This window comes from Coregonus clupeaformis, chromosome 8, assembly GCF_020615455.1.
Source record: "Coregonus clupeaformis isolate EN_2021a chromosome 8, ASM2061545v1, whole genome shotgun sequence".
In the NCBI taxonomy this organism is placed as follows: Eukaryota; Metazoa; Chordata; class Actinopteri; order Salmoniformes; family Salmonidae; genus Coregonus; species Coregonus clupeaformis.
This window is the reverse complement of record NC_059199.1, coordinates 49,640,566-49,657,069: the sequence shown is the minus strand read 5'-3', so window position 1 is coordinate 49,657,069 and position 16,504 is coordinate 49,640,566. Positions and strand designations below refer to the sequence as shown.

General features: G+C 42.1%; 1 protein-coding gene across 2 annotated transcripts; it reads left to right on the top strand.

The window, feature by feature from the left end:
- The first annotated feature begins 1,325 nt into the window (after positions 1-1,325).
- LOC121571886 (ubiquitin-conjugating enzyme E2Q-like protein 1) lies at positions 1,326-16,015 on the top strand. 2 transcript variants are annotated; one of them, XM_041883667.2, is made up of 3 exons: positions 1,326-2,057; positions 2,372-3,297; positions 14,740-16,015. In XM_041883667.2, the coding sequence occupies exons 2-3, from the start codon at positions 2,563-2,565 to the stop codon at positions 14,869-14,871; spliced, it is 867 nt and encodes a 288-aa protein (XP_041739601.1). In that variant the 5' UTR covers positions 1,326-2,057; positions 2,372-2,562; the 3' UTR covers positions 14,872-16,015. The 2 variants fall into 2 exon arrangements, with proteins under 2 accessions (XP_041739601.1, XP_045078320.1); XM_045222385.1 differs by lacking the exon at positions 1,326-2,057 and having other exon boundaries at positions 2,070-3,297.
- Positions 16,016-16,504: the final 489 nt, after the last annotated feature.

The following is a 16,504-nucleotide window of genomic DNA, read 5'->3' as shown; positions in this document are numbered from 1 at the left end:
TGAAACACCTCTACTATCCCCCAAATTCTGTCCCCATTCATAAATGTAGCCTATTTTCTATCCTCCATTTCTTACATGTCAGGTGCTTGCTTCCTTTCTTTATTTTCATACCCTTATTAAACCCCCCTGATTCCTTCCACCATCTGTTTATTTGCTATATAGCATCTAAAATCGATTCAGATATGTTATGAACAACTAAAACAACATATTTCAGTGTATTTATAGAATATCTAATGAAGGAAAATACATTTAAATTGATTAAAGGTTCGTTTTGTGCATTTTTATAGCTGAAAAGGTCCCTGTCCCACTATTCAAGGACAATTCAGGGGAAGTGGGACAGTACTATAAATCTGATTTCCTAAAATATAATAACTGTTTACATGAATGGTTATTATATACTGAACAAAAATATAAACACAACAATTTCAACAATTTCAACAATTTTACTGAGTTACAGTTCATAAGGAAATCAGTCAATTGAAATAAATAAATTAGGCCCTAATCTATGGATTTCACATGACTGGGCATAGGCCCACCCACTTGGGAGCAAGGGCCCACCCACTGGGGAGCCAGGCCCAGCCAATCGGAATACGTTTTTTTCCCACAAAAGGGATTTTTTACAGACAGAAATACTCCTCAGTTTCATCAGCTGTCTGGGTGGCTGGTCTCAGACGATTCCGCAGGTGAAGAAGCCGGATGTGGAGGTCCTGGGCTGGCGTGGTTACACGCGGTCTGCGGTTGTGAGGTCGGTTAGAATGTACTGCCAAAGTCTCTAAAACGATGTTGGAGGCGGCTTATGGTAGAGAAATGAACATTCAACTTTCTGGCGACAACTCAGGTGGACGTTCCTGTAGTCAGCATGCCAATTGCACGCTCCCTCAAAACTTGATACATCTGTGGCATTGTGTTGTGTGACAAAATTTCGCATTTTAGAGTGGTCTTTTATTGTCTCCAGCACAAGGTGCACCTGTGTAATGATCATGCCGTTTAATCAGCTTCTTGATATGCCACATCTGACAGGTGGATGAATGATTTTGGCAAAGAAGAAATCCTCACTAAATGTAAACAAACTTGTGCACAACATTTTAGAGAAATAAGCTTTTTGTGCATATGGAACATTTCTGGGATCTTTAATTTCAGCTCATGAAACATGGGACCAACACTTTACATATTGTGTTTATATTTTTATTCAGTATATTTTAAAACACTACCAATAACTATTAATTGTAACACCAAAAGCTAGATTGTTGAATTATAATTGACAGAATCACAGCCTTGTCATTCTAGCGCAAGGTTTCATATGTATGGCTGTGTTTCATGAGTTTTAACGGTTCACCCCATCTAGGAAACCTGACCACACACACACACTACAATGACGTCACACTAACCCAAAACTATTTGTCCATGCACAGAACACATTCACGAACAACCCAATAACATTTGTTGTGCTTGGGTTGCAAAATTACCATAGTACAGTACCCTCAAACGAAAATGTACCACTACACCTGATGTCCCACTAATGCTGACATCACCCTGCTTTCTGAATTGATTGGAATTTAAATTGAATTGACCCCAGCCCTGAGGCATATAGGCCTCTATCACCGGAGTGGGAAAAAGCTCTTATGTATCGGCTATGATAGGATGACATTGGCTGAAAAGCCCAGCCCACTTTCACTCTCTCCGCTTTCGTCCACATCTAGCCCTCTCTCTCTCCACATCATTAACCATTCAAACCAGGTAGAGCGGCGGAAGCCAACCCATGTCTGGCTGGTCGTTCCTTTCCGCTGCTATTTGTGTGTGTGTGAACGCAGCGAGCTAACGAGGATTGTGTGAGTCCTCGCCAAGGATTAGCGGGGTTAACATTAGAGACAGTGTTGCGGCAGCTGCAGTTACATCAAAGGCTTTAGCTCGCTTTGTTGGATGGTAACCGTTTAATATCCCTCGCTCTCTCTCCACTGTAATAGCTGCTGCCAGTGCTACTGAAGAGTCGCCTTTTCGTCGCATAGGTTACACCGAGGACATTGGGGGTTTAATTTTTCCGAACGGACTTATAAATGGTAAATCGATGTGTATATTAAAATAGAGGTGGTGTGCTATGTGTGTATTATAACCGTTTATAAGAGGAATAACAGTGTATATGCTTATTTCAAAACAGCTATCTATTATGTACCCTATGTAGCCTATTGGATAATAGCAGAGATATTCAGCAGCCATTGATTGCCACTAGGAATGCAGTCAATTGCCACAACACAGTCAGTCCACTAGGCTACTATAGAATAGGATTATTTTATCTTCAGTGGCAGATTTATTAAACTGCAAATCGAATAGACAGCAGTTCATCGGTTTATTAATGGCGTGTGTGTTTTTTCAGTCGGACCTCGTCGGAATGATGCACTGAAGAAGGACTAGGCTACATGCAAGCGTCTGTCCAGAGGCTGCAGTATAGCTGAGGGATTGCGGCACACGGTTGACGTTTTTTTACGGTTTCACCGTCCAACATCAGTGGTTGGCTATATAGGGAGAATCGTGAATCTCGATCGCCCTGCGCTCGGCGAAAACATAATGGCCACTCTACTGCGTAAAATCGGTCTGATTCGTCTTCACGACCGGGACACAGAGGACCCCAAGCATCACCAGGGCTCGCTAAAGGGGACCAAGGGGAACACCAAGAACAACACCAAGCAGCACTCTCAGACCACAAACGAGACCAACAACCTCCTCAGCACCCCCGAAATCAAAGCGAAGAAGCTGGACCAGCACAGCAGCAAGGACAAACCGTCCGTAAAGGATAAGCAACAGGGCAAGGACACCAAGGAGAAACAGCAAATGGGAGGCGGAGGAGGAGGAGGTGGGATCGGGGTTGGGAAATCAGCGACCAGTGCCTCGATACCATCAGTAGCCCCTCACCGGCAGCACTGCACCCAAGTCCGGACGAGAAGACTCATGAAGGAACTCCAGGAGATCCGGCGGTTGGGAGACAACTTTATAACGGTCGAGCTGGTCGACGACAACCTATTTGACTGGAACGTCAAGCTCCACCAGGTGGACAAAGACTCGGCGCTGTGGCAGGACATGAAAGAAACGAACACCGAGTTCATACTGCTGAATGTCTCTTTCCCCGACAATTTCCCCTTCTCCCCGCCTTTCATGCGGGTGCTCACCCCCCGGTTGGAAAACGGGTACGTGCTGGACGGCGGAGCGATATGTATGGAGCTGTTAACCCCCCGCGGATGGTCCAGCGCCTACACAGTGGAAGCGGTGATGAGGCAATTTGCCGCAAGTCTCGTAAAAGGGCAGGTGAGGATCTAGTTGTTTTATTAATGCATGGGTCTCTATCCTTCCCCGTCCCTTGTGCGTTTTGTTTTGAAACATGAGACGCAGTGGACTGTTAAGCCTAGGTGTTGAATATTGATACTTGACACTCATGCGCCATGCGTAATGTTTAGTGTACCCATACTGCGTAAAAGCTGTCAATGTAGTAGCCTACCCGTGTTCATATCTGTCAAACTTTGCAGAATCGGAATGGTGTTTGACTGTGATACAGATCTCATATAGGGAGCCCTATCTCTCCCCCATCTCAGAGAGAGATAGAGCGCGAGTGAGAGAGAAGCAGAAATATATCTACTCATTTTAGACGTGATTTATCTTTAGCTGTGATATTACGGCCGCCATTTCGCAGCTGTGCTCTGAATATTCTCTACTCTGTGTGAGATTTATATTCATCCTCCTACCTCCTCGTCGGAATGCATAATCCTTTATCACCTCCAGAAATCCTAACCGTTAGTGGGGAAAATAAATGGCTAACATAGAATGACAAGGTCACTCCATGTCATTTGATAAATGGCCAGATATGGAATAGATGTACATGGGAGGTTAATTTCCCCAAGCCTTCAGGAATAGTTTAAAGTCATATTTGAAAAAAATCTATTCATAATCATATTTAACAAAATACTTCAAAACAGGCCTATGAAATATACAGTACCAGTCAAAAGTTTGGACACACCTAGAAATTCCAGGGTTTTTCTTTATTTTGACTATTTTCTACATTGTAGAATAATAGTGAAGACATCAAAATGACGAAATAACACATATGGAATCATGTAGTAACCAAAAAAGTGTTAAACAAATCAAAATATATTTTATATTTGAGATTCTTCAAAGTAGCCACCCTTTGCCTTGATGACAGCTTTGCACACTCTTGGCATTCTCTCAACCAGCTTAACCTGGAATGCTTTTCCAACAGTCTTGAAGGAGTTCCCACATATGCTGAGCACTTGTTGACTGCTTTTCCTTCACTCTGCGGTCCACCTCATCCCAAACCATCTCAACTGGGTTGAGGTCAGGTGATTGTGGAGGCCAGGTCATCTGATGCAGCCCTCCATCACTCTCATTCTTGGTCAAATAGCTCTTACACAGCCTGGAGGTGTGTTGGGTCATTGTCCTGTTGAAAAACAAATGATAGTCCCACTAAGCGCAAACCAGATGGGATGGTGTATCGCTGCAGAATGCTGTGGTAGCCATGCTGGTTAAGTGTGCCTTGAATTCTAAATAAATCACTGACAGTGTCACCAGCAAAGCACCCCCACACCATCACACCTCCTCCTCCATGCTTCATGGTGGGAACCACACTTGCGGAGATCATCCGTTCACCTACTCTGCGTCTCTCAAAGATACGGCGGTTGGAACCAGAAATCTCAAATTTGGACTCATCAGATCAGGACAGATTTCTATGGTCTAATGTCCGTTGCTCGTGTTTCTTGGCCCAAGCAAGTCTCTTATTATTGGTGTCCTTTAGTAGTGGTTTCTTTGCAGCAATTCGACCATGAAGGCCTGATTCACGCAGTCTCATCTGAACAGTTGATGTTGAGATGTGTCTGTTACTTGAACTCTGTGAAGCATTTATTTGGGCTGCAATCTGAGGTCCAGTTAACTCTAATGAATTTATCCTCTTCAGCAGAGGTAACTCTGGGTCTTCCTTTCATGTGGCGGTCATCATGAGAGCCAGTTTCATCATAGCGCTTGATGGTTTTTGCGACTGCACTTGAAGAAACTTTAAAAGTTCTTGAAATGTTCAGGATAGACTGACCTTTATGTCTTAAAGTAATGATAGACTGTCGTTTGTCTTTGCTAATGTGAGCTGTTCTTGCCATAATATGGACTTGGTCTTTTACCAAATAGGGCTATCTTCTGTATACCAACCCTACCTTGTCACAACACAACGGATTGGCTCAAATGCATTAAGAAGGAAAGAAATTCCACAAATTAACTTTTAACAAGGCACACCTGTTAATTGAAAGGTGACTACCTCATGAAAATGGTTGAGAGAATGCCAAGAGTGTGCAAAGCTGTCATCAAGGCAAAGGGTGGCTACTTTGAATAATCTAAAATCTAAAATATATTTTGATTTGTTTAACACTTTTTTGGTTACTACATGATTCCATATGTGTTATTTCATAGTTTTGATGTCTTCGCTATCATTCTACAATGTAGAAAAATAAAGAAAAACCCTGGAATGAGTAGGTGTGTCCAAACTTTTGACTGGTACTGTATATATAAAATTTTTTATATACTGCTGGTAGCCTAATGATTCATTGTAACCACATTGACCAAGCTTCATTCAGTCAGCCAGTAGCCTGTCTCCCCTCCACCCATCCTGTCCTCTCTGACAGTGACAGTCTGGACCGAGCAGAGCTCAGATTATGTAATCCAGACAAATTTGTTGTCAGATTCTGCAACACTGCAATCTGGAAGGCTGCTACATTCTAGAATTCACTTTAACCTGCTCTGTCATCAAATATTAAAATGTCCCTATCATTTATCATATTTGTAGACCTGCCATCTTATTCAATCAAAACACTGATGCATAAAAAACATAGAATTAATCATTTGAGCATTCTATGCCATAATGTTATTGATTGTCATTCCTTGCATCTAGCTGTTTGACTGGCGGTTTGGCCGTCACATGTGACATCATTGTTATGATAGAATTATGACAGTTTAGTTTAGTTTATTAGGATCCCCATGAGCTACTGCACATGCAGAAGCTACTCTTCCTGGGGTCCATATAAAATAAACAAATACATGACAAAGTACAGAACAGTAATAGACAAGAACAACATAAGATATTACATCAAATTCAAAAATATATAAAATATAAGAGTTATATATAGGAAAAAAGCCAATAGACAACAAAAATACAATTTAAACACTATTCATATATACATATTCATATTCTTATATACAGTACATTTAAATTAGATGTTTAGAAAGAGGAGAGGCGCTGTGATACAATATGTTTTTTAAAATCTATTATTTAAAGCTAAATTGCTTTTTGCCTGAGTAACCTCAGGCTGCAAAGCATTTCACGATGACAAGGTTCTATACATAACTGAGCGACGCATTAAATCTGTTTTTGGTTTGGGTACCATGAAGAAACCCATAGTGGCATGACTGGTGGAGTAGGTACAGTGCATTCGGAAAGTATTCAGACCCCTTGACTTTTTCAACCTCTGTCAGGTTGGATGGGGAGCATCGCTGCACCCCTATTTTCAGGTCTCTCCAGAGATGTTTGATCGGATTCAAGTCCGGGCTCTGGCTGGGCCACTCAAGGACATTCAGAGACTTGTCCCGAAGCCACTCCTGCGTTGTCTTGGCTTTGTGCTTAGGGTCGTTGTCCTGTTGGAAGGTGAACCTTCGCCCCCAGTCTGAGGTCCTGAGTGCTCTGGAGCAGGTTTTCATCAAGGATCTCTCTGTACTTTGCTCCGTTCATTTTCCCCTCGATCCTGACTAGTCTCCCAGTCCCTGCCGCTGAAAAACATCCCCACAGCATGATGCTGCCACCATCTTCACAACAACTTTGTCAATATAACCATGAACTGACCATCCAATGTTTTTTTTTTTGTTTGTTTGTTTTTTAGGGGGGGAAGATCAGCTTTAATATTGCAGATAGATTGTAACTTCCATCAATGTAATTGTCTGCATCACTTCCAATCCCCCATATGGTTTTTATCTCGCAAATACCTACAGTTGAAGTTGGAAGTTTACATACACTTAGGTTGGAGTCTTTAAAACTCGTTTTTCAACCACTCCACACATTTATTTTTAACGAACTATAGTTTTGGCAAGTCGGTTAGGACATCTACTTTGTGCATGACACAAGTAATTTTTCCAACAATTGTTTACAGACAGATTATTTCACTTATAATTCACTGTATCACAATTCCAGTGGGTCAGACGTTTACATACACTAAGTTGACTGTGCCTTTAAACAGCTTGGAAAATTACAGAAAATGATGTCATGGCTTTAGAAGCTTCTGATAGGCTAATTGACATCATTTGAGTCAATTGGAGGTGTACCTGTGGATATATTTCAAGGCCTACCTTCAAACTCAGTGCCGCTTTGCTTGACATCATGGGAAAATCAAAATAAGTCAGCCAAGACCTCAGAAAAAAATGGTAGACCTCCACAAGTCTGGTTCATCCTTGGGAGCAATTTCCAAACGTCTGAAGGTACCACGTTCATCTGTACAAACAATAGTACACAAGTATAAACACCATGGGACCACGCAGCCATCATACCGCTCAGGAAGGAGACGCGTTCTGTCTCCTAGAGATGAACGTACTTTGGTGCGAAAAGTGCAAATCAATCCCAGAACAACAGCAAAGGACCTTGTGAATATGCTGGAGGAAAAGGGTACAAAAGTATCTATATCCACAATAAAACGAGTTCTATATCAACATAACCTGAAAGGCCGCTCAGCAAGGAAGAAGCCACTGCTCCAAAACCGCCATAAAAAAGCCAGACTACGGTTTGCAACTGCACATGGGGACAAAGATCGTACTTTTTGGAGAAATGTCCTCTGGTCTGATGAAACAAAAATAGAACTGTTTGGCCATAATGACCATCATTATGTTTGGAGGAAAAAGGGGAAGGCTTGAAAGCCGAAGAACACCATCCCAACCGTGAAGCACGGGGGTGGCAGCATCATGCTGTGGGGGTGCTTTGCTGCATGAGGAACTGGTGTTCTTCACAAAATAGATGGCATCATGAGGAAGGAAAATTATGTGGATATATTGAAGCAACATCTCAAGACATCAGTCAGGAAGTTAAAGCAAATGGGTCTTCCAAATGGACAATGACCCCAAGCATACTTCCAAAGTTATGGCAAAATGGCTTAAGGACAACACAGTCAATGTATTGGAGTGGCCATCACAGAGCCCTGACCTCAATCCTGTAGAAAATGTGTGGGCAGAACTGAAAAAGCGTGTGCGAGCAAGGAGGCCTACAAACTTGACTCAGTTACACCAGCTCTGTCAGGAGGAATGGGCCAAAATTCACCCAACTTATTGTGGGAAGGTTGTGGAAGGCTACCCGAAACATTTGACCCAATTTAAACAATTTAAAGGCAATGCTACCAAATACTAATTGAGTGTATGTAAACTTCTACTTCCAACTTATACATACTATATACATTTTATGTACACAGTCAATTTTACAATAATACTATTTTGTTCGTTTTTACTCCTGAACTTCCTCTACTCTCAACCTCTCCGATCATTTTCCTGATGTCCATCCGGTTTGCTTCTATATGCCATATCTTTCTAACTGTGCTCTTTCACAAAAGCTCTCAACCTATAACCTATATACTTATTATGGACACAGTATGCTTTACATTAGTTATCTTGTTGTTATTAGTTGTTGTTAGTTGTTATTAGTCCCATCCTTCAGCTCCATTCAACACCTCCCATCTATCTCTTAACACCATCCATATTGGATTTCTATTTGCCATATATTTTACAACTGTACTGTGATGTTTCACAAAAGTTCTGAACCTTTTTATTCTCATTGCTTTTACAGATTGTGAATTAAAAATAAACATTTTTGCTAAAAGTATTATTATATTATTGATCAATTGACTATGACTTTTCAGATCACCCAGTAATGCTATCTGCAAGGTTAGCTCCAGGTAAATATTGCAATCCTTTAGCCATTCCTGGACCTGTGTCCAAAAACAAGCTACAAATGGACAGAACCAAAACAAATGATCTAATGATTCTGTCTCTTCACAGCAAAATCTGCAGAGCTGGGAAGATTGTATCCCCCATATAAATAACATTCTATTGGTAGCAAGAATTTTATATAATAATTTAAATTGAAAAATTCGAAGTTTTGAATCTGGCGTCATTTTGCGTATCAGTTCATAAACATTTGCCATGGAATCGGTACGTCAAAAATCTCTTCCCAACTATTTTGGAATCTATATGGGACATCTCTCAATCCTTTGGTCCTTAAATGAAACTGCTATACTTTTTTATTTATCACAATTTTCTTTAACCAATTATGTTCTTTAATGCAGGGCCGACAGACAAGTTCCTTACTTTTTCCCCCTTCCACTTTCCTTTTCCATTTTTGCGGTAATGCTGCAATTATTTGGTTGTAATTTTGGGTAGAGCAGACATTTCCATATGTTTTTGTTAGCTGCAGGTGCGACATAACTCCACCAGTCCTACCTATGATATAATTTACGAAGATTATACCTTTTTTAAACATTTTCTCAAAAGATTATGGTTTTTTATCAATTAGTATATTTGAGTTTAACCACAATATTTGTTGCATTATTTGTTCTGTCGTTTCTGGAGGATTAAATTGAAATTGCAACCAACTTTCTATGGCTTGTTTTAGAAATAGTGATATTTGGGAGATTATTTCCTTTTTTAAATAGCTGAAAGTGAGAGGTTGTAATCTGAATAAAGGGAAAAAGGCCATTCTTGAACATGGGGTGAGACAATCTACTAATTTGCTAGAGAACCAGTTTGGATTTAAGTATAACTTTTGTATGACTGAAGCTTTTAGTGATAGGTTTAATGCGTTAATATTTAATCATTTCTGTCCTCCGAATTCATATTCATAATACAAATAGGCCCGTTTAATTTTGTCTGGCTTGCCGTTCCAAATAAAATGGAATATATTTTTTTCTCATATAATTTAAAAAACTGTTCGCTAGGCGTAGGCAAGACCATAAGCAAATAGGTAAACTGTGATAATACTAAAGAGTTAATCAGGGTGATTTTTCAACAAATAGACAGCTCTTTACCTTTCCATGGTAGCAAGATCTTATCCATTTTTGCTAACTTTCTATTAAAATGTATTGGAGTGAGATAATATATTTCATTTGGGATATGTATTCCGAGTATATCCACATCACCATCAGACCATTTTATTGGTAAATTACATGGTAATGTAAAAATTGTATTTTTTAGTTATCCAATACGTAATATAGTACATTTATCATAATTTGGTTGTAATCAAGAGAGGTTAGAAAATGTATCTAGATCCTCTATGAGGCTGTGGAGGGATTGAAGTTGTGGATTTAAAAGAAAACATGAATCATCAGCGTACAATGACACCTTTGTTTTTAAACCCTGGATTTCGAATCCCTTGATATTATTGTTGGATCTGATTTTATTAGCTAACATTTCGATGGCCATAATACATAGATATGCCGATAGTGGACAACCTTGTTTTACTCCTCTTGACAGTTTAAAACTCTCAGAGAAATAGCCATCATTTACTATTTTACACCTAGGGTTACTATACATGATTTTAACCCATTCTATAAGAGATTCTCCAAAATATAAATGCTCCAGTCGTACTTTATCAAATGCCTTTTCAAAGTCTGCTATGAATAGCAGGCCTGGTGTCACGATCGTCGTAATGATTGGACCAAGGCGCAGCGTGAAATGCGTACATCTTTTATTGAGTACTTACACACAGCAACAAAACAACAAAACGAAACGTGAAGTCCTCGGTCATAAACACAAACCTACACGGAACAAGATCCCACAAAAGACAAGTGCACAACAGGCTGCCTATGTATGGATCCCAATCAGAGACAACGAGCCACAGCTGTCTCTAATTGGGAACCACCCCGGCCAACATAGAAACACATAAACTAGAACAAGAACATAGAAAACGAAACATAGAACCTAACACCCAGAAACTAACACATAGAAACTAACACCCTGGCTCAACATATAAAAGTCCCCAGAGCCAGGGCGTGACACCTGGTTTCCCAGATTTTTCATAGTGTTCTATTGTTTCCAGTGCTTGCCTTATATTATCTCCAATGTATCGTCCATGTAATAAACTGTCTGATTAGAATGAATAATGTCCGACAATACCTTTTTAATTCTATGCGCTATACATTTTGCTAGAATTTTTGCATCACAATACTGAAGTGTAAGGGGCCTCCAATTTTTTAAATGGACTGGATCTTTATATTTCCCACTTGTATTCTGTTTCAGTAATAATGAAATCAGACCTTCTTCTTGAGTGTCTGATAATCTACCATTTACATTGGAGTGGTTAAAACATGCTAATAACGGTCCTCTGAGTATATCAAAAAAGGTTTGGTACACCTCGACTGGTATGCCATCCAACCCTGGAGTTTTCCCGGACTTAAAGACTTTAATTGCATCCAGAAGTTCCTGCTCTGTAATTTCACCTTCACATGAGTCTTTCTGTATGGCTGTTAATTTTACATTATCAATAGAAAAAAAATCCCTACAATTAGCTTCAGTTAGAGGAGATGGAGGCGACTGAAACAAAAACATATGCTTAAAGTGCTTGATTCCAGTGCATGTATTTGCATATTGCAATACCAGTACATCTATTTACATATTGCACATGAATCTCCACAGTCAACAACAAGTCTTCAGTGATATGTTGTCGTGTTGATAATATGTCCAGCTCTCCAGTCCCATAGCATTAATTATTTATCTTGATCCTGTTCTCTGGCACATGTAGCCAGGCGTTACACAATCATCCCAAGCCCAAATCCTCTTCCCAAGATGCACTGGGGCCCTGAGCGGAGCGCCCGCCGCCTGGCCCATTGACTGATCTCCATTCACAAGATTACCCATCAACCACTTCACTTCACATGACGGACAAGTGTGTGTCCCACTGAACGTGAGCAAGCGAGGGAGATAAACAATGACAGATACTGTAGTTTACATCCTCAACACCCTCTGGATGTAAATACAACCTCACCAAGACGTCCTCACGCACGCACACATGCACGCACACACACACACACACACACACACACACACACACACACACACACACACACACACACACACACACACACACACACACACACACACACACACACACACACACACACACACACACACACACACACACACACCTGTCCTCTCTCTGACTCTCTCTCTCTCCCTCCCTCCCCTCTCCTCCCTCCAAACACTAGATAGTTAATTAAAGCTCAATTTTCTTTTTAAAATCTCAAATCACAGAGCTTTTAGAAAGGCTGCATTTTCACCTCACTGAGCTCTTTCTACGCCCCCCCCCCTCTCTCTCTCTCTCTTTCGCTCTCTCTCTCTCGCGCTCTCGCTCTCTCGCTCTCTCACTCTCTCACTCTCTCTCTCTCTCTCTCTCTCTCTCTCTCTCTCTCTCTCTCTCTCTCTCTCTCTCTCTCTCTCTCTCTCTCTCTCTCTCTCTCTTTCTCTCTCTCTCTCGCTGTTATTTCTGTCTCGTTAAGCGTCAGTCTGCCCGGACATGCCCTGAGGCAGGAATGAGTTATTTCAGTCCCTAGTCTGTCCACACACACACACCACCACTACAGCCTGTCCCCTGACATACATAGTCACCCTGGCAAGGGGGAAGGAAATTCCCAGTGCACAGGTCAGACAGGGGACGGAAATAATCGTCACACAGCCAAGGGGAAGGAAATAACGCAGCGGTGGCTAGGGGGACGGAAATAATCGACACACGTTAATGGAGTGTGCCAACCGATGGAGTGATATTGTTGATTGATGTAATGTAAACAATATGGTAGTCAGTCTCTACATTTCTCTCTTCCAGGCAAGGTGGATTAGGGGAAATAAGGCCTATCTCTTAAATGGCTGTGATATCCAGTTTAATTCAATCAGTGCAAGACAATTCAGGAAATTGGTTCGAATTGAATTGGTTAATTGGTCATAATTAATGAGGTTTTAGAGTTTCTGCTGTGCATACGTGCGTGCGTGTGTGTGTATTGTAATTGGTGTAGTAATGGTTGTGTGTTAACCAGTGGCCACTGGCCAGTCTCCCTCTAGTATCAATCACCATGGTAATGACACATCTCGATCGCCATGGCAACCTCTTTCCATGGCAAAGATGGCTATTTTGAGGCACAAACCATGTCAGGTTGTAACCAATGATGTATATAAACCCTGGATTGCTGATGCTATTTAATGGCCATTGGTATTGGCACTCCCTAGTAGGAGCAGTCCTCCATAGGAATGAATGGAATTCTACAAAAATTCTCAATTGCATACTCCTCGTGTCCTCTCTCCTCTCTCCTCGCCTCCTTCTCAAAACCCATTGGATGAGAAAGCCAGAGGTCCCTCCCCTCTGACCTTCTCCTCCAATGGGTTTTGAGAAGGAGGCGAGGAGGGCGGAGAGAGGACGCGAGGAGCATACAATTGAAATTCTCCCTATAGTGGGCCTACCACTCTAACTTTTGAGACAGAGCCTTAGTCTCTTTGTGTGTCTCCTCTGTGAGACAGGAGAAAGGTCTCTCATCCTGAGCTGATGATCCTCCAGTTCTTATTATGTTCATGTTCTAATCTGTCTGAGTCACTGAGTCTCATTAACCAGCTCAGTCAGACATGGAAACTGTGTTCCTAATCACCTGACCACTCAGCATTATGACCTCATCCTACTCATCCCCAGCATCCTCAAGACACAAAATGGCCGACCAGACACACAAGCCCTTAATTTGACACTAAATTGCTGTATCTGAAACAGTCTCAAGTTCCACATGTAGTGCACCACTTCTGATCAGAAATGACATCCTAAGGTAATGCATAATATAAGGAATAGGGTGCCATTTCATATGCAGACAGAGTCAGCATCGTGCACTACTTTTCACCAGAGCCTTACGGAGATTTGGTTGATCCCTTTGACCCAAAATGACCGTCTAGACACAGGAGCCGCTTGTTTAATACATTACTTTTTAATGGGGTTTGAGTGTGACCAATGGAAACGGATTTACCGTGGTGGTGGAAAGGAGCCATTCTGGCCTGTGTTCTCTCAGCACTTCTCTCTCTATCATTCTCTCTCTCTCTTTTTCTCCATGCATGTGTGTACGTGGGTGTGTGAGTTGACTCCGACACGTTATGCTCCAGAGGTGAATCATAAATTAGATTATGTAATTTAAGACAACACACAACGCCTCCAAATGCAGAATCAGCCATGCGTCTTATATTAGCTTTAGCATGGTTGTTATTGTGGCACTGAGGCTAAATAGAAAAAAATATATGATAAAGTCAGGGACTTTTTGTTGTGTTATTTTGTTCTCCCACCCACACAATGCTCTTTAGAGAAGACTGAGCCCCTGTTGCTAAGAGATCAATGAGCTTTAGTGTCACATGCAACGCCTACACTCTATTTCTCTCTCTCTCTCTTTTCTTTTTCTTCTCTCCCACATATATTATTAGCCTTTGTGTGCGAGGAAAATACAGTTGTTGCTTTTTTTTTTACCAAGATGGAAGATGGTGGTTGGGTGAAAATACGTGAGGTGTTGAATGCAGATGTACTGTACTCATTATCTCTCTCTCTTTCTGCATGGTTATATCTCCATAGTATCAGTGATTGGTTGAGGCGATGAATGATGTAAATTCTGTACTAATCATGTCTCTCTCTCCCTCTCTCTCTCTCCCTTTCTCTCTCCGTAGGGGCGTATCTGCAGGAAAGCAGGGAAGTCTAAGAAGGCGTTTAGCCGCAAAGAGGCGGAGGCCACCTTTAAGAGTCTGGTGAAAACCCACGAGAAGTACGGCTGGGTTTCCCCCCCTGTGTCTGACGGCTGAGGAAAGAGGTTGGCCATGACGCTAGCTAGCCATGCTAACCACGACGCACCACACCACGCGAATTCAACTCCTCCTCCTCCTCCTTCTCGACCCTACAGCTCCACCGCTCCAGTTGTTTTTATTTTTATTTTTTGTTGTTTTGATCACCTCACTGAAACTCTTCAGAAGAATGAACGAACGAACGCTCGTCATCGAGGTCTACTTCTTCACTTTGCCGATCATTGCCATCATCAAGTCGTCATTTCTCCACCTCCCTCCAGTGCTGCACTCCTCTGTCCCTCGTTCCCGTTCCCTCCCTCCTCTTTCTCTCTCTGCGTTTATCCTTCCTTCGGCTGAGTAGAGGGTTCAGAGCGAGGTGTGTGTGTGTGTGTCAGCGGAGGGTGTGTCAGTGGAGTGTGTGTCACAGCGGTCCATGGATTGGGTTTCCGACACGCACACACACCCACACGCACACACTGAGGGACATTCAGACAGACTGTGTGTAGATCTGCGGAAAGACTGTGAAAGACTATTGAGAAGAGGGAGATGTATCCCCCTCTCCTCTCCCCCTTTACCCCACACTCCCTGCTTACCTTCCCTCCCCTCCTCCTCTCCTCTTCTCCTCTCATCCCTCTCTCCAAGCTGACACCACACTACGCTGAACTGTAGTCAAACTTTCCATCCCCTCTGCCTGCCTGAACATTTACATACAAACCAGCCTGTTGATGTTTAATAGACTGGTAGTGCAGGACGGCAGCTCACGTATTCACCCCTTCTTTTTCTCTTCTTTTTCACTCTGTTCCTTTCTTTTCTTTTGACTGTGCTGTTTTTCACAGTTCAATGCAACATGAAGATTGTAATGTATGTAGAGCTGTGCTCTCGCTCTCTCTCTCTCTTTCTAGCGTTCGTTCTCTCGCTCTATCTCTCTTTCTAGCATTCGTTCTCTCTCTCTCGTTTTCTCCCTCTGTGGCAACATTTAGACCTCACTGTGTTGCGTACATGGTTATTGAGTTCTAATGGAGAAAAAACCACTTGCTTTATACCCAGAGACTCTGAACGATGAAGAGAATGGCAGCCAACTACAGCGCTCTTTCTCTGTCGCTCTCTCTCCCCCCCCCCACTCTCTCTCTGTCTCCTCTCTCTCTCTCTCCCCACTCTCTCTCTCCCTCTCCTTCTCTCTTTCTTTCTCTCCACTCTCTCCCCCCTCTCTCTCTCTCTCTCGCTCTCTCTCCCCCCACTCTCTCTCTCTCCCCTCTCTCTCTCCCCACTCTCTCTCTCCCTCTCCTTCTCTCTTTCTTTCTCTCCACTCTCTCTCCCCCCCTCTCTCTCCTCTCTCCACTCTCTCTTGCTCTCTCCCCCATCTCTCTCTCTCTCTCTCTCTCTCTCTCATCTTTCTCCACTCTCTCTCTCTAGTCATATTATCATGTGTAGGGGAAGACCAGCAGCTATAATTCCCATGATTTAGATACCAGATGGTCGAGCTAATAACCAGGCCCCTGAAGGGGGTGTGTGCGTGCATGCATGTGTGTATCTCAACATGGCTTTTCATTGTGTTCCTATGTGATGGTAAATGTACTATGCTGAACTCCTTACCATCAGTAACCCAGTAATAGTATTAGTACATTATTACTGTATGGAGATGTTGTTACAGTGG